General features: G+C 39.9%; 1 protein-coding gene across 1 annotated transcript; it reads right to left on the bottom strand.

Moving 5' to 3' along the window:
* Positions 1 to 1,009: 1,009 nt before the first annotated feature.
* On the bottom strand, positions 1,010 to 18,564 carry LOC148323487 (uncharacterized). Its single transcript, XM_088315152.1, has 11 exons — positions 18,285 to 18,564; positions 11,059 to 11,150; positions 10,351 to 10,870; positions 10,035 to 10,135; positions 9,695 to 9,812; positions 7,335 to 7,427; positions 6,078 to 6,104; positions 5,288 to 5,302; positions 2,664 to 2,780; positions 2,032 to 2,091; positions 1,010 to 1,939 (listed from the first exon to the last, which is right to left on the bottom strand). The coding sequence occupies exons 1-11, from the start codon at positions 18,349 to 18,351 to the stop codon at positions 1,911 to 1,913; spliced, it is 1,239 nt and encodes a 412-aa protein (XP_088171278.1). The 5' UTR covers positions 18,352 to 18,564; the 3' UTR covers positions 1,010 to 1,910.
* Positions 18,565 to 19,333: the final 769 nt, after the last annotated feature.

The raw sequence follows: 19,333 nt of genomic DNA, 5'->3' as shown, positions 1-19,333 counted from the left end.
TGAAATTTCATTCTAATTAAATAACCAATTAAAAATGAAATCAGGACAATGTAATATAGTTTTATTTCTGTGAACCAATTCTGTTCAATGAGATAAACGATGACATTTTAAGTAATATTTCAATGAATCGTTGCCCACCCCTTGCTCTAAACCAAAGGTGTCAAACTCAAGGCCCGGGGGCCAGATTCGGCCTGCCACATTATTTTATGTGGCCCACAAAGGCAAATCATGCGCTACTTCATGTTTCTAGCAAAAACACCAAAATTGCAAATTGTCCTAAATTTTAATAACCTTAAAATATTGCAAGCCTTTTTCTTTTTTTTTTTTAACCAATCACACCCGCGAGAAAAGTGAGTTTGACACCCCTGCTCTAAACCTGACTTGAGTGGTACAGTTATCTCAATTTGGGCAGGACGATGATGATGTTTTTCAAGCTGCCGGTTCTCCACGGAGGAGTCTACTGGACGCACTGTAATTTAATTGAGCAGGTGAACCTCTATAGTTGTGGCTTGAGAGTGCGTACAAGACGGCTTGAGGCCATAAAAGTGAGCATCTCATTAAAAGAGAGGACTTTCAGAAGACATTCAGTGCATCTATACACGGGACAAGCCAAGCCAGGACAGTGAAAGGCACTCTAGAAAAACTAGACTGACAACATCTAAGTACAAATCTCACAGCAACACTTGGCCTCAGCCACTAAAACGCTGTGTGCCTTTTTTTTTATTTATTTATTTTTTATTACCTCTTAAAATATGCAAAGATTAGCAAAAGTTATTGGACGCAAGGCTATGAAATGGAAGTGTCGCTACTACAACAGCTTCTTCTCTTTTGAGTCGGCATGTCAGTTCACAATCATGAACCAATCATGCCTTCTGGAACGGAAAAGGAGCCTTTGCCAAAGTATTCCAAGTCAAAAAACGTCTTGGTTAGAACCCAAATCAGTCGTGATAGTTTTGCTCCAAAAGTTATTTTAATCAAGTTCCCAATATATATCTATTTTTTGTTAGAGGGAGCAAAACTATTCATGTATGATTGTGTTGTAAAAAACACCTTTTTTGTTTCACCATTCATTAGATTATGTACAGTATATGTTGATTTTTACATGACGTATTTCCCGACTTAATGTATCCGACTCTTCTAATCCATTTCTCTTTGCCACCATTCCTCAAATGTTATCGTCAGAACTTCCTCTTTTTCATCCACGGACTACTGCAATTGCTTTACAGATGCCAGTCAACTCAGCACAGACACATCGAGCGTTTTAATTCCCTTTTCGATCAAGGCCTGATTGTTGGATGTCTGTGAAATTTTAAATTGAGTTTATATCCTGCGGTGGGGTGTGTTTTTTCCACCTCGTTGTGTGTGGTAGGATGTACACACTTGCTGATTTTTTTCCTTATCATCTCTTCATTATAAAATCAATGGGTGAACCCTGCTGAACAGATATTTCTTGTAATCAATTTTGTTGCGATAGTATTCAAAGGCAGATAACAGCATCATTATCAATTATAATCCAATTGAGTGAATATTGTGTTTGGTTTGAAATGGTTAAACCCTGTCAACATACAATGATAGAATTGTCATAAAAAAAAAAAAAGAGATCACTCACAGTGTTGTTGTTTTTTTGTGTGTTTAGCGATTTCTATAAACGGATGGGTCTTACTCATTAAAATTTTAAAAGGTATTTTGTAAAAGTTTGGACAAACAAATGTCTGGCCAATTGTCATTGCCACTCAAGTTGCTTGACCCACATACTGTGCTAATTAATTCACACACACACACACACACACACAGAGCCCCCTACGGGGGCCTCACAGTAATGCAGCTCCACAGTGGATAAAGCCTAACAGTGAGCTTGCCACTTTGCTTGACTGTGGTGGTCCAGGTCGAGTCACATGATTAGTTCCGCTCTACGAGGAGTTCAGCAAGTTGCTAAGCACTGCAAAAAAGACCAAATAAAAAAGAAACTAATATTGTAATGCCAATATTGTGTGTGTGTGCGTGCATGTGTGTGGGGGGCGCTTGTCATACCTTGAGGGTCCGACTGAGCCTCGCCTGCGTCGGCTTTGCGTGCTGCCTCGGGGTCTTCTCCTGAAAGAGCCAGGAAAGGCGTCACATGCCACTTTGAAAAACAAGAGCCGATCAAGTCCCTTCTAGAAAATAGAATCTTTTAAATACTTGCAATTGCCTCAATCAGTCATGTGACCATTCCTGTCAGGCGGAAAACCTGTATGTCCAAATATGGTCAATATCCTATCATTCCACAAATCTTGTTTTTACACATTATTAAACTCAATTTAAAGTGTTCAAACAAATCCATTAGCGCTATGCGAGGCATGTCGCCTCGTCTTTGGCAGTTTCAGTCACACTTTTTTTGTTGACATGATGTGTGTATGCAGGTCAATGCTTGTCACCGTACTGGACGAATTGTTCAAGTTGACTGTAAATAAAAAAGACGCTGAATTGACAATATTTGCACAATGTTTGTGTCTGTATTGATGGTGATAACACAATTTTTCCACCTGACTTTGCGGAAAGAATTGTTGTTTCTCATCATGCTTGGATGTGTACCAGTATTTTTTCGTCGATGACAAATTCTTTAAGTCTAGCTAGTTGTGAAGTACGTTGCGGCAGTCTCGGGTAAGAGAAAAGGATGTTCCTACCATGTAAATTCTTGAAGCAGAGTTTCTTCTTCTGGTAGGTAAAATATGCGGTGCCTGCTCCCACAACGGCCACACCCACCGCACACAAAATGGCTGCCAAGGAGCCTGAGCTGGACTCTAAAGGCCACAAACAAATATATTCAAAAACAATCAATGCGGCCTCCGGTGTGTCTGTGTCGTCATTCATGCAAAAGGAAACGCAATGTTAGGAAGAATAGAAGAGAATATTTTGGTGATATTTAAAAAAAAATGAAAACACTAAATGCAGTTTAAAGGGTACTGGCAATTTTAAAGACGAGATTGAGGAGGTCAAATCAAATGCAGAATCCATTTGTATATTTATTTTTAATCTTGTTGAATTTATTGAATTAAAATCTTATACATTATGTATAAACTACTGTTTAAATCAGGTGTGGGTAAACTACGGCCTGGGGGCCACATGCGGCCCGTTAAACGTTTTAATACAGCCCGCCGAACTTGAAAAAAATTAAATAAACCTTGTTAAGGTTTTATTTTCTAAATACTGTGGTTTTTCAAAGACATATATTTTGTTGTAATGCTTTTGTTCACGTTCATTTAAAATTACATGTATTTTTTTTCTCCGGGGAGATGAGGTTACCAAAACACTCCATCCATCTGCTCCTGGTCTGGCCCTTCAGTCAAATTTTGGAACCCATTGTGGCCCTCTAATCAAAAAGTTTGCCCACCTCTGTAAATGTATTTTTGACATTGTGTCAAATTTCTGAACTAAATATATCTAATTAAATATTTGAAAACACCTGCTTGGTGCAGAATGTTTGCAAGTCTTGCTTATCAAACGACGTCTGTTTTATTTTGCGACATACCACACAGATTGCATTCTCACTGGAAATGTATACTTTGTGGTTTGGCAGTGTGTGGAAGAGAAATATGCATGTACTGCACTTATGACAGTGTTACATTCCAGCTACCTCTCATCTTGTAATTATCACCCATAAAAACATTAATAGTGGCGACATAGCTCAGTCTACAACGGTGACCTGCTAATCATGGCAACACTGATCTAACTAATTTTCAGGTTGAGTCACACACAGCATACATCAAATACCACACGCATGTGCTGTCTGACTCAATTTTAAATCTGCATAAGTTGGCTTGTTTAAAATAAGTGATTGCAGTTGCCACGCCGATATAATGGCAGGATGTTGTGCCGCCATAGTAACACAATGACGGCGAGGAAGGATGTTGGGGTGGAACGCTTATTATTCCGGTCGTGATAGAATGAAAAAAAGGATTTAAAGACGTCAATTGAAAAGAGTTTGAGATGATGAGTCAGAAAAGATATTAAGTTGAATATGCATGTTGGGGAGTTATGAGTCACGAAACACGCACATGGATGAGACTGAGCGATGCTGTGATTCTAAGTTGTAGGCGTACTTAACAGCCATTTCCAAAGGTTTTTGCAAAACATGACAAATTAAGACATGTGACAACTATATGCAGGAGTTTTAGCAAGTTTTGGAGTGAAATAATGCAAGGGAGGAAATGTGTGTATTGGGAATGAGATTCTTTTTTTTTTTTTTAAATAATTGGAGGCTTTTTAAGTCATCACATTTAGAAAAAAATACAAAATATTTGACGCAATAAGCTACGCTTTTCCCATTAAAGACATTTTGGTGAACATGTAGAAATGCACAGTGGTCCTCAATATTTGAGTGTGTTCTGTTTTTCTGGTGGTGGTGTAAACTGAATTCATCATAAGGTACAGTAGTCGATCAATGATCTAAGCTAACGCAATAGTAAAGTCATGAATTCTATAAATATTTGTATGAAAAACACTTCAAGGCCAGAAAAAAAAAATGGGAAAAACATTTAGTATGATGATGACTGAGCGTGTACTTTTGTGCCACATGACAGCCCGTTCTTGCGCTGCGCAAGCTAGTTCATATTGTGACATTCCTAACCTTGAAAATCTCTTATAGACGGAAGCCATGTAGATGAACATAAACAACAGTTGTTTGTTTCAGAACGCTTTTAAAATTGTTGCCGGTAATCAAAACAAATCATGACCACTTCCTTGTGGATTAGGAATGCTAATGCTAAAAATAAAGCTAGCAACAAATTGCAGGTGAAGCCACACCCAATCACAAATTCTTTGTGGAACCTATCCTCGCCTATTCACACATTTTGTATACCTTCTATCTGATTACAGTCAGGATTGACCAAATTTCTTCTCGTCTTTCAGACAGAATGCTTTATGCTAGCTCTGGTGTCGATGCTTGCTGCAACATGCTTAAGGGAAAGCGTAGGCTTGAAGCGGTTCAGTGAGAAGTGAAACTCTGCGGTTACACAATTTGCACACAGCCATTTGATGCATCGCTGAAAAACAGCTTGCTGATTTATCACAGAAATTATTTATTAAAATCAGTAAATTGAAGGCTGTTTGCTTTGGACTCTTGTGAGAATCACATTTGGGAAATTGCTTAACACTGTTGTCGCGCAATAAAAAAAAAAAAAAGATAGGCAAATGTTGGCGTTGCAGGTCGAACAGGAAGTACACAGGTGTTTGGTTATGCTCACATGCACGCGAGCACACACACACACACACACACTCACCCACACACATACCAAAGGAGGGGACTCACCTTCAGCATTAGCGTCTGAGGAAAAGAAAAGAAAAGAGACAGAAAATTATTATACTACTGTGGCAGTTAGTGATTTTAAAATGTTGCTCGTGTGGTTGTGATCTGTAAAAATGAATGAAAATTTTGACAAACAATTTTAAATCATTCTGTGACCACGCTCAAAACACTCAAAATCATTTATTCCCATTCAAATGAATGGAAACGTCATTAATTCGTTCCAGCGCAACAAAAAACACCAACAATTAAGTGTAATGTGGTTTTTAGTTAGACAAATAGCACTCTACAGTATTCTAAGTGTACTTTATGAACACATTGGACATAAATCAAATGTAACAAATTAAACCATTTGTACATCACATAACTCAATGGGCATTGTGCTGCTCCATCTGGTGATCGAGTCTGAGCCAGCAGTGCGTTAGCATTACACAAGCAGACTTTTGTAAGGCGACGGTAATATCTTTGGCGGGTAATTCTCTTTGTTTTCAAATAAAATGTAATTGTAATTAGCAACGGACAGCTAGACTTTTCAGAAAAATTGCTCGCTAATTCCGAAACTGCTGCTTGTTGTGAAGTTTGCTGCCAACATTAAGTATCATTCATAATTCGAATTTTCTCTTGCACCTCAACAAAAGAAAAACGGCTGAGTGACGGCTTATTGCTCAAAAAAAAAAAAAATAAAAATCACAAGTTGGGTGACTTGTAAGTCAAGCTACCACGCTCTTTAAATCCAGTGATTCAGTGGCGGTACATTTTTTTGTCCTTACACTTCATATGATGGGGGACCGCTTACCTTCTCCTGTGGCTTCGGCAACATGTGCTGCGGAAAAGGAAAAAATTATGTTAAGGGACGCTAAAGGCAAAAAAAATTCATGAGCCTTCTATATACATGTGTTGTCATGACTGCCTTAGTACCCGCTTCAACTTGTCCCGCAAAGCCACTAATGACAGAGTAGACGGAAGGAGTGCCATTCACTCGATAATAATGATTAAACTGACCTGGATGACTCACCTTTCAAGCGGAGAATAAAAGGGCTTTAAGGTGGAAAAAAAGACGCTTGTTCCCACATTATTGTCAAAATGGAAAGTAAAAGCACTGAGTGGGAAGCATTAGAACGATGTGTTAAATCACAGTGTAGTGCCTCTATGACCTTTTGGGTCCAAGTATAAATTTCAGATTTATGCTTGCCTTATGGAAGGCTTCAGATTTATTTTGTGTTCCTAATGCCAAGATGAACTGACGTGAAGTGAAATGATATCCATACAGTTATACATACACACTAGGGGCGTAACAAAAAAACTATTTGAATAGAAAAATCGGTTTTGGTTTAAAAGATGTGAGCGCATTGAATCAAAGCAAATTGTTACACTTTTCAACGTAACGAGCCGCAATACGTGTTGAATCGTCTTTTATGGAAGAGATAAAACTTTGAAGGAATCGCCGCATTTACAGTAACCTACGGGCAAAGTTCATTCATACTGTAAACTGACAACAAAAAACTCATGATGTCATATCCTCTCAAATTTAGCCGTACTATATCGAATTGAATAGCCAATCTCACTGGATAAAACTGAATTGAATAGTTGCACTTTGAAATAAACCATCTACAAATCGAATTGCACACCATGTATCGAGTACGTATCGAATTGTCTTTTATTGGTGAATTACACACCCTTCATATACAGAGAGGAGCTGCAAATAACAATTATTGAAATAATCGAGTAACAATGTTGATTATTTTGTCTGCTTTCGTGGAGGACTACGGAAATCTCGGAATATTTACTGTTAATTGGCTAAAATTCTGTGGTCTCTAAAGGATAATCCAATATATGAAAAAAAAAAGAATTTGATAATCAATTAGTTGTCGATTAATCGTTTAACCTCTAATAAAGTGTGTTTAATATTACACAGCAAGGAGAAAACATTCAAACAATATAACATTTTTAAAAGTTATACATTTTGTTGCATCAAAGAAATAAGTGTGAATATAGCACTATAGATGAAACACATTCTTATCGTGTTGCAATGTCATCATTTTAAGATACTAACCCACTGATCCGGCACTCTTGCCTCTCCCTGAATGGGCTGGCGTGTCCTGCGCGTTGCCTTGTGACAGAGCATCTTCCAAGTTAAAGCCTCCATCTGACAAAACACACATACCGGTGAGCGAAAGGCAAAGTTAATCCCATCTGGTCACTTTTCATCCATCTCCACCCAAGCGGGATATTGTCCAGATGTTCCCCCGCCGATCCCAACAACACGATGGTCTCTCTTCCCACGGTCACCATAGCAACCATACCCGTCCATCATCATGTCATTCCCCCCACGGCTATAAGTAAAAGCCTCGCAGGGCTGTACTCAATAACAAGCCCGTAACAATAGCAGCAAAGGGCGTTGACCGTGATTGTGTGAACTGGCGATGACATGGATTTTAGGATATTATCTGACTGCAACAACACGTTATGGCTTCGCTCTGTGCTCCGTGGGGAAAACCCTGGAAGATTTATACAGCATGCTCAGTGTAAGGCTGGCTGGGTCAAGGTAGCATCGGTATATCATTTAAAGTTCTCGGTCATTTAGTTTCGATTTCACGCAGTGAATCCTGATTGGGTCTCCACCTTGGATGAAAAAAAAAAACTTTTTGGGATGAGTGTTGAATCAGATAATCTCCGTCTCACGAGTTAATGTTCATCCAATAAAACATCATAAAATACATGTACTGTATAATCAAACAAAAACCGAAGGTTGATAACTTTCTGAAGCTTTATGGGTGCTTTGTCAGCACTGCAGATGATGTAAGTCGTGGAGAAACTTTCTCCCATGACACGTTGGCATCAGTCATATTTAAATTAATTGTAATTATTAAGAGTAGGAAAATAAGGTATCTAAATATTTCTGGTAAAAAAAAAATATCCCTTAAAATGTGGAGGTTGCAGCAAAAAAAAAAAAAACTTTTTTTTTTTAAAACTGTCTGTGTGATCTGACAGTAGATTAGTCAAAAAATTAAATAAAATCAAACATCTCTTGCCCTATCTCTAATTTGATTAGCAAGAAACCAACAACTAATCGGAAGCAGAAGGCATAACAGACGAGCAGTTGAACATTCTCATGCACTCGTTGGCACACTTATTGTAGACCCGTTACGTTGGACTTCAAGTTTGCTGAAACTACGGCGGGATAGACAGCCCCGGGAAATTTAAAAAAAAAAATGCAAACAAGGTTGAACATAGGAAATATATGCCTTTTAAGTCGCCCAAAAACTTGATGGGCTTGAAAATCCTACGGCGACCCGGTAAACATGAAATTAAAATCCAAAACAAAATAATAAAAGCATCGCAAGTACAGTTTGAGTTTGTTTTTTGTTTTTTTACGCAAAAAAGGTTTGACCTTGGAAAAGCATATTGTAATAAACAGTTTGCATCCTCAGGGAGAAAATTCACAATTCTGAATTATGCACATAGAAAAGGTCAAGCAGCATCAGGGCTGCGTTCCACCCTTTTGTTTTTCATGACTGAAAAAAATGGAGAATATACAGTCAGGGAGATGTTGACAAAGAACAGTCCGAGTATTTAAAAGAAGAATAACGGCTGAAGAGTGAACAAGGCGTGGGATTAAAAAAAAAATTTTTTTTTAAATGCAATCAAAAATGGGCCGGAAAAAAAAAACTGACTTGTCCAGACAAATGAAGGGCGATACTTCTACGGTTATTAACACTCTGAATTGGGGGTAAATTAAACCCACTCATCTCACAACCTGTCAAGATAATTTGTGTTACAAAAAAATTATGTTTCATATTAATGTGCTGAGAAAACAGGGAGTTGCCGTCCAATATGAAACAGGAGATTGCCTGAGAACTGGATGTGTCAAAATGAATGATTACGCAACATTTTGGATTTATTCATGGGGTCACGTTACAGTATGACGCACAAGCCAAAATGCCGGATTTATTCCGAAAGAAGAGCTCGCACACGATGGACTAAAGTTATTTTTCATTAGTTTTAAGCGATGATATTGCCACTCGCGGTCACATGGTGATATAGTAGTTAGCACGTTTGCCTCACACTTCTGAGGTTCTGCTTTCAAGTCTGGACTGCGGCCTTCCTGTGTGGAGTTTCCATCCATGTTCTCTCCGCTCTTGTGTGGGATTTCTCCGAGTACTTCGGCTTCCTCCCACATTCCAAAAACATGCATGTGAGATTCATTGAAGACTAAGTCACCCACAGATGAAAGGTCGTTTCGGTAGAATCACCCCTCTGTTAGTATTCCATCCTGTCATAACAGTCGTCATGGAGACATCCGGAAGCCAATAGTGGCCGTGTCGTGTTTGTTTTAGTTCAGAACCTCAAACAAACCAATCCGTCTTTTGACGAAAATGTGTATTAGTCCTAAATAATAGCGTACGTCCTCACCTGAAGGGACTCGGGCCTTTATTTCTGTGCCAACGTCCACCTCGGCGCCTGCATGAGCTGACTCGTCATGTGGCGCAGCTGCATCTGCTCCTGCTGTGCCTTCATCTTCAGAGCCATGCTGTGAAAATGTTTTATTTAACATAGGGAGGGATCTGACAGGGGAACTAAACACCGCCAACATTTTTTTTTTTTTTTTGCAAGAATATATTGAATGTGAGGTTGCTGAATATTTACAAATGGAATGTTTTTTTTTTGTAATTTGCATTCAATGAGTTTGTTATTTCCCATCGAATAAAAGATGTTGTATGTCGTTTCCAGAAAACGACTGCCACTAACTGACCTCTTCGTGGGCGTGAGATACATCAGCGCTGGCGCTAGGTTGTTCATCCACATCGGGAAAGTCTTTTGCAGATTCTGGATCTTCTGCAGTAGCCGCGGGACCTTAAAAGAGTGGACGGCAGGCAATGTGAGTTCTAAGAATCCACAAGGATTGTTAGTTTGACTCCTGGGGGAGAGAAACCCAAAAAAGTTGATTTAGGAGACTAGATGGCATTTGATCTTAAGCCATCCGTTTTCCAAACCGCTTAACTCATTGAGGGTCTTGAGGAATTAAAGAGCACATGTAGGAAGTCATGTTGAGTGTAAAAAATTCTAACCTTGAGTTGATGGGCCTGCTTCCAACGCAGGAGCTGCCGTTACAGCTTCTCCTTCTGCAGCAGCCTCCGGTTCTGGTTCTGGTTCTGCTTCTGCTGCAACGCCTGGTTGTGGTTCAGCTGATGGTTCTACTGAAGCCTCTGGTTCTGGTTCTGGTTCGGCTGCTGGTTCGACTCCAGCCTCTGGTTCTGGCTCGACTGCTGGTTCTACTTCAGCTTCTGGTTCTGTTTCCCCTGCAGCCTCAGGTTCGGCTTCTTTCGCAGCCTCTGGTTCTGCTTCTGCAACTTCTTGTACGTCTCCTTCGGGAGCTGCCTCCGCTTCTCCTTCGGCGGTAGCCTCTGGTTCTTCTTCAGTAGCCGCGGGTTCTTCATCCGCAGTAGCCTCGGGTTGTGATTCCTCTTCCGCAGGACCCGCTGGTTCTGGGTCGGCCTCTGACGGAGCGTCCGGTTCTGCTTCCCCCTCCACCGGAGTCACTTGGGGTCCAGCTTCAGTTGGCTCAGGTTCACTTACTGGCAGTACTTCCTGTATTTTATGGAAAACCAAAATCTTATTACCCGGGTAAGCGATAGACTACTCGATAGGATACTCCATTCTGTATAAAATTGTTAGGGAGAGTCGTAAATAATATATTGTAAGATAAGGTGCGATTTTTAGGGGTCAACTTTGGTGGTCTTGAGTTTACCAAACACCTGAGTGTGAATTGTACTCACCTCTACTGCTTCAGCCTCTAAGTCTGAAAGCTCGACAATTTCAGGCAGTAAGGTTGAATGGATGTCAGCATCCTCAGTTGGGGCCGCGTCATCTAATAAAAGGAGATTAAAGGAAGGAGAGAGAAATGAGAAAAAGCATGCACTTGGTAAAGAGGTACATTAAAAAAAAAAAATACAAACTGGTAAACATCAAACCACAAAAACAGAAGAATGACCAAGGCTGTTTCAAAACCTTTGTTAATTTGTTAATGCATCTTTAGAAATTAGACAACGACCGTGCTCACTGAAGTCTAATTAAGTAGCGGACGACTATGTTGTTGCATGGCAACAACATGGCTACACGATAACAGCCAACACCGATTTTTGCCCCACTACGCATGACATCTTCCACCAGCTGTTGAAAATTCAGCATCACTTTCATCTTGACTGCTCAGGGAAATTGTCAACATCGTGTCGGTTGTGCTCGGTAACGAGTCCAAGCGCCACATACACAAAGTGTAGCGGGTGCGAGTGACACAACTTTGATTTGTCTTTACTGGTTGCCCACTCGCCTCTGCTCCTGCAAGTACAAGGCACTCTCGTGACGACGCTCACTCTCCATCCCACACGCCGGGTGTAAAAAATTGGCTATAATTTGCGATACTTGGGGCATTATAACAAAACATAAATAAATAAAAGTATTCACATGTTTCCTTTAATCTAGTGTTTCATTCTTTTTACATTTTAATATTGTTAATTTGTTTCGACAATTGTGGGAAAAAAAAGCTTGGGTTTTGTAGAAGCGTTGCATTTGTTGTCCATCTGTTACTCCTAACTTTTGCCTGAAAGGTAAAAACAGTTTCACCACATATTCCAACATGCATAACCTCACTGACACGCACACACACACACACACACACACACAGACAGCCCCACCCTGTACTAATGTGTTCCTGCTGCAGCCACAATGGGATGACATCAATCATATCCAACCTGCCTTCACACACACAAAAAAATAAATAAATAGCCTGCATCCAGGCTGGCATTGCGAGTGTGCGCTAATGAGAAAATAAGACGAGCCCGTCTTTGTTTGGCGCGCGCCTGTGCGTCTTTGAGACGGCGCTGTGACATTCCCCCGATCCATGTGAGGAGCTGAGACAGCAAAGCGAGCAGCCTGATGGGCGGGCGAGTTGGGAGAGCCAGAATTCTTTTCCTTTTTTTTTTTTTATTTGTAAACCAAGAAGGCAACATTAGCCAAAAGGTGACATTGCTGTCAGAAAAGGTTGCCTTGAATATTAAATCTAGGAAAATTGTTGAATGGCAGCACGGCGCCCTAGTGGTCATCACGTCTGCCTCACAGTTATGAGGCTCAGGGTTCGAATCTGCGATGTTGAGTATTCTGCAGCAGGTACTTTATCTTACTACCATCTCACAAAAACTTGATCAAAAACTTTCAATTTTATGAACGTGAGCGCGGTTGTTTGTGTAACTTGTAATCGACTGACAAACAGGCCACCATGAAGCTCGCTTCTCTCCGAAATTAATTTGGGATAGGGTCCAGATGAGAAGAAGCGAGCGCCACATAAAACAGATGGATGCACTGAATATAACGATTCATTTGCCAGTCCTGTCTTCTTTGACAAGGAAAACGACTCTTCACCTTCTACTCCTTATATATGCAAACTTTGTAACACAACATATCGGTTGAACCTCAAACGGTAGCACGTCGCCACCGAAATCCTCGGAATGAGATGCTCCAAGCGCAAACACACCTTCAAGGATCAAACAAAAAACGATAGGCATGAACGAACCTACTTAACGTGCACAAACACACTTCAGCTGCGCGTTCACGTGATAAAAAAAACACACACACACACACACACACACAGTCAAAAAGCAGCCCGCATGGATGCTGAGTAAATGTGATAAGAGGGATGTTGTTGTTGTTTTGTTTTTTTTTCCCTACCACCCGGCACAGTGCCAAGTCTAATGTAAACACAAGCGCTCAATCATTTATTTGAAGGAGTCATGAAGCGGCAGATGTGCACGAGCTTGTAACGGAACTTTGCCAGCGCAGGCTGCTACATGTCAGCAGACAGAGTCTTTGTCTTTATTTGCGCTGAAGCAGCATGCAGCTCATGCCCAAGGTTATTCTCGGCTCTGTAACTGTCACCTGTTTTATGTTTTTGATCACAAGGCTGCTTATGTTTAGTGACAATAGCTGTTCCGTTAGTCTATGAACTACAAAGACAACTGAGTCAATACCACCACAAGGTGCCTTTGGGAGATTTTCCATTGAATTTCAAATGAATTGGAGTTGATGTTGGTAGGATAGAAATGCATATTGGACAACTTCTACTCTTAGAATTTAAATTAATTGCAAGCATAGATATATTCTGAACTGGTTAGTTCACTTTCCTTGATGTCAGGTATGGGCAAACTGCGGCCCGGGGGCCACATGTGGCCCGTTAAAGGTTTTAATCCGGCTGGCCGAACATGAAAAAAATGAATTGAATAACCCTTGTTAATGTTTTATTTTCTAAATACTCTTGTTTGTCAAACACAGATATTTGTTGTCATGCTTTTGCTCATTTTAATTGAAAATTAACTTAAATTTTCACCGATGAGCTGAGGTTACCAAAACACTCCATCCATCTGCTCCTGGTCAGGCCCCTCTGCCAAATTTTAGAACCCATTGTGGCCCGCCAATCAAAAAGTTTGCGCACCCCTGCTTTACGTCCGATGGAAAAATTGGTTGGAAATCGGGATAAATCCGAAAGAACTTCACTGCTGTATTGCAAACATGCAGACAATGACACATGAAGAGATCTAATTATGAGAATGATGACGGAATTGACGATGCAACAACCAATGGTACAAAACAAATAAAAACAGGCTGCTTGTAGCAGAACATTGTGTTCCCATTTATCACTTCCTTTGCTAACTACCTTCACTTGGTCCGGGGGAAAAAAAAAATGCTGCCAACATATACATACACAAAAGTACAGGACTTGCCTTTCATGGAAGTTGTTTTACTAAGTACGTATAACATTTTCTCTTTCGCTTTAAGGTTGATTCTGTTTCGCATCTCAAGTGTTCTCACTGCTTCCTTTTCTTTCCTTTTGTCTCTCGCGCGCTCGATGTTTCCTCGCCACAGCTTTCCCTGGAGGCTTCTGACTCATCGGCGTCTCTGCGTGGTCGCACGCGATCCTCTGAGTCCAAACCACATGGTAGTGTCAAACCAAAGCGAACAAACCCCGGTCGTTAACCCTCCACTCGGAACAGCGAGGTGCACCATAAGTTGGGGTGTTGGCTCAAAAGTCATCTTGGAATGCATAAAATATGAGAATGCATCACTATAATCTCATTTTTAATAATAAAAAGAGTATGTAAATGGTCGATAGACATATTTTGAAATGAAAAGACTGTCAGGGAGACTCGTTTTTGTATAATTATGTGTAACCATTAATATCAGACCAATTAATATTATCTATGTAAAAAAATAAAAAATGGCAATCACCTTAGATGTGCTACAAAGTTGAGCATAGAGGCACTTTGACGGTTAACTGTTGAGAGTTTAGCTTACGTTAGCTAAAATAATATAGGCACTGGCTAACCTTAGCTTGAAGGCTAAATGGAAATTAGCATGCTACGTTTAATAATCCCACGGCAACATTCAATTGCTATCCAGTGTAAAATTTACACAGCCTAAGGTACGGCATCTTAAAAACCTGACAAAGAACCAAATAGTAGAACGTTCCTATTTCAAACTAGTAGGTTTATTTTCTGACGTTAAGCAATAGCATTAGCTGGGCGGCACCATTTGCCATATGAGTCGGGAGATGCAATTTCAATGCGAAAATCAAAAACCAATTCTTTGATCCACATTTTAAAACCTAAATTTTCACTTATTCCTACGAATCAATAATCAAAAGTCGATCAAAACAATAACCCTCGCCTTTGCCTTTTCATGGATGGCTTTTTGGGTGGTACTTCCTTTAAAAAAAAACTGACATTGATTTATGAGCCAGTTTCTGTCAAACAATATGGGCAGACTCTTTTATGGTGAAATTACATTGTGGATATTAATTTCTTCGCTTACATTCACAAATAATGGGTGGCATTTTATGGGTACAAAGTACAATGGAGAAAGCATGAAATCTTAAAGTCTTACAAACAGGCAAGACATCTGCGTGCTCAAGCGTCACCTGAAGAAACTTTTCCAGTTGTCCCGCGTTTCACACACTTTTTCACGGCTGTTTGATGCAGGCGCCACTATTGTGATATCCCAAACACGAAACATATCACCTTGGAAATACACATGACCAGTTTGTGTAGTGTCGTTATTTTCCTAATCTGTCAAACTTTTCTCATAGGAAATAGATATAATTCCTGACTCGATATGTTGCCATCTTAAAACCATTTTTAACCGCGCCAGAGCGCTGCACCTCACTTGGTAGGCGGGTGACCTGAAGCTAATTCGAGCTGACTTTAGATGGGAGTTGGCACCTCCTTGGAATGTTTGCCAGCCAATCGCAGGGCACAATTATAGTCGTCGAATTATATAGATTTCTGAGTCTTCAAATAACCTAAGCGTGCAAACTCCAGACAGCGATGTTCCGAAGGAGAGCCGAACCCGGATCTCCCTATATTGATGCTGATAGAAAATGGGAAAACCCGTAGGCAGGCGAACAAATACCATTTATGTGGTGAGCTTATAGTGCTTGAAAAAAAAAAACCTGATGTTTGAACACAAACGGTGGAGCAACACATGAAGACAGACAAAAAGTTTGCATCTAGCAATGATGTTAACACGCCATTTACATAATATTTACATTTTAACGCCTCTTCGTTGTTCCCAAAGGGGCAATTAGGTCATTTTTAGTCATGCATACTTGCTTCCGACTCGGCACGGTCCCTAAATGGTGAATTTTGAGACAATGCAAGCACATTTGTATGCATCAGTAAATTTGATTATTTTCTTTCAAATTACTATTCTTGAATACATTTTGTTGCTATTATTAAATGACATGAGTAGTCAAACCAGAAACCAAACCCTTGCGCTTAGTAATATCACACCTCAATGCGTATTGAAATTGTGCGTCTTGTCAGGCGACATGACCACACACAGTGTTGTGTCAAGTATATTTCCCTATTGTGTGTTTGCACGACACAGCGTGCAGTTTTCCCCCAATCAAGCACACACACTCACCAGAGGGCCGTTGAATGTGTAAACACACACACACATACCTGCCAGCCACACATCATACAAACCTTCATCTCAGGCTAGGGAAGCTCCCATTCCACTTTTTTGGACACTTAGGAGTAAGACCATATGTTCTATGGACATTGTTCACACTTGTGCATGCATTAAGACCCTGAGGGGGGAGGAAGGGAAGTTGTGGGGTGTTTTCTCCAGCTGGAGGTCTACTCCAATTACATAGCCGTGTGCGTACGTCACTTTCATATCTTTACATAAGGCATAAAGGCTAACTTATACACACAAACGGGCGAGCAAGCACTGCTCTTGTTTCAGTGTCAACATGCGTCAACGGTTAAGAAAATGGTGTGATGGGACACAGATGAGTGGTGGTGTGTGTGTTTGAGTCCGAGTCTGGTTGTTTGTCGGTTGAAGTCAAAGGGGAACCCGGCAGAGCCACATTGCCCAACATCTCATCCATTGAATCGATTCCAAGCCCACCCGCATAATGATTGCCATCACTTTCATTGGCCACTTCATTAGGTACACTTGCATACTCGAACCACAAGAGGGCGTCAGGGGAAACTTGAGGAAAGTAAAGATTTTTTTATTGTTTTAATATGCTAATCTAATGTTCCGGAAAAATATCTTTTCAACGACATGAATACAAATAGGTGTGTCTCTGGAGCGTGTGCCACCAATCAAGTGTGAAATTAAACAAATGACAAAGTCTTTTGTCAATTTATTCATGAAAAATGTGTCTGTGAGTGTGCAGTTCTGAATGTAGCCAAATTGTGATATTTCAATTGAGCATATTTGCAAAGATCCAGAGCAACTTTCAAGCAACAGTCAGGATTTGTAATTGTGTACTTTTCTATGGGATATGTCATGAAAACATGTCATAAAACACTGTTTTTAAAATGTGAGAACTGGCTTGGCACCTTTGAAGGAAGCATTGATTTTTAATTCTAACTGTAAATCTAGAAAATTAATTTGTTAACAGGGGAAAATGTTAAATGGATTTATGCACGGTAAATACTGGCGCGCTAATTCAAGAAGTGGCACTCTCATGGATTATTTGCGTCAATGCACACAGTTCTATTTTACGGTCGTAATAAAAATAAATTATTACTATTATAATTATTATCATCATTATGATCACTGACTTGAAATTTCCCAAAGGCATTGCGGCATGTGCTTGTAAAATCTTCAAATGAGATCATTTTAGTTTGGCTAAATCCAAGTTATTCTTCAAATGTGGAAATATAGAGTTGGGTTGATTCATTCTAATATGGCCTTTTGCACATTTTTTTTCCTCAAACACGTCTTGTTACAAGGGACTGAGTTATACAGGGTTTACCACTTTACAGTGCATACCCAAACACTGAAATGAATAGAAATCTGACAGTGTCACTCAAACTGTGTATATCATATTTGTAAAGGTAGAATTGTTTAGCACATTTCTATTGGATCTGATTATACTGTATGGGTGTACCCTAATGAAGTGGCCAATGGGTGTCTAGAACAAATCGCAAATACAGCATTAATAAGTGAACGCCTGACAAAAGGTAGGTCTTTTCACCTATATATTGATAATTATACTTACATTTGCAAATATGTCACTTTGTCAACTTTTGACCCCTTGAAAATTGAGACATAAAGCAGCCAAAATCCCATAAAGGGAAATGCAATTTTTGCATAAAATTTATTAGAACGAAAGCGAAAGCCTTCAAGTCAATCACATGCTTTAGATCCCATTGGGGTGGCACAATTATTTGATAACAAAAATGTCCTCACGCTTCTGGACCGAACTGCAATTAAATAAATGACAGTGGGGCCACAACAGTCTCTTGATGCTTTTCCCATTTGTTCATTATCATCATTATTAATAATCAATCTTGTTAACTGAATGTCAGGTGTACGTACACTCACTCACACACACACTGACAGTAATTAGTATTCAAGTGGACTGTCATTGAAATATTTACATAGATAGATAGATAGATAGATAGATGGGATAATTTTGAGAGAAATAAATCCTAAATACCTTGAGCGTGAGCACGTCCAGCCAACAGGGCTCCAGAGAGCAGCAGGATCCACAGGTATGACATCATTGGAACGCAGATTTCAGCGGTTCGAATGGACCGAGTTACGCAGGACAATGAAGGTGCAAAGGTTCGGAAGGGGGTATATGTATGTATCTGCGTAAACGTGTGTATGCGCGTGCGTGTGTATGTGTGTGTGTGTGTGTGTGTTGGCAGCTGTGTCCAAAGAGCTGCGATGAGGTCTTTGCTCCCTTTTCTCGTTCTTTTGTCTGGATTGGAAGAGAGAGGGTTCCGGGCTTTATTGGGGTGGGCGGGGCTTGTTTTTTTCGCTCACAAAATCAGACACACCGGTGAAGCAGACGAGGCACGAGCCGGCTTTTCTTTTTTTCCTCACTTATTTTATTATTTTCTTGAATTTAAGAAGTCCTACTCGCTTTGTGACCCCCACACTACACATTCAGTGTCTAAGGTGAGAAAAATGTCATACATCTTTGAAGTGACTCTCAATGGAAATACAATTTCCGGTTATGCGCTACTAACGATACTGGTCCTCGGTTTACGACGGGGTTCCGCTCCGATCAGCGACAGAACTCGGTATTTTTACGTACAACGAAACACGCCATAGTATACACGTAATCTCATAAACATTCTTATGCAATACATTTGTATTTCTATAAGAAGTAGAAAGAAAATAAAATAAAAAATAGATTACATTGGTGGCCAACTGATCACTGGTGAGTGAAGCAATTTTTTCTTTGCGTGCGTGTGTGTGTGCGTGTTGTTTATTTTTACCGTTTTAACCTTTTGGAGTTTTTAAAATTAATACCGTCAGTTAGAATAATTTTACAAGAATAAAGTTAGTATGTTTTATTTACATAAAATGTTTTCTCCTAAAATTCGGATTTTCCACGTTTTTTCCTTAATAATTAAGGTAATTTAACTGTTTTGCGGCCACTAATACTTCTTTGTACATTGAAGTACATTTAACAGGTTGGAAATATTTAGTCATAAACTCCGTGAACTGTGAAGTGAACTGTGTGTCTAACTATAG

The sequence above is a fragment of the Idiotropiscis lumnitzeri genome, chromosome 14 (genome assembly GCF_059441095.1).
Source record: "Idiotropiscis lumnitzeri isolate Australia: NSW breed Sydney's pygmy pipehorse chromosome 14, RoL_Ilum_1.0, whole genome shotgun sequence".
NCBI lineage: Eukaryota > Metazoa > Chordata > Actinopteri > Syngnathiformes > Syngnathidae > Idiotropiscis > Idiotropiscis lumnitzeri.
This window is presented reverse-complemented; position numbering and strand designations above follow the sequence as displayed.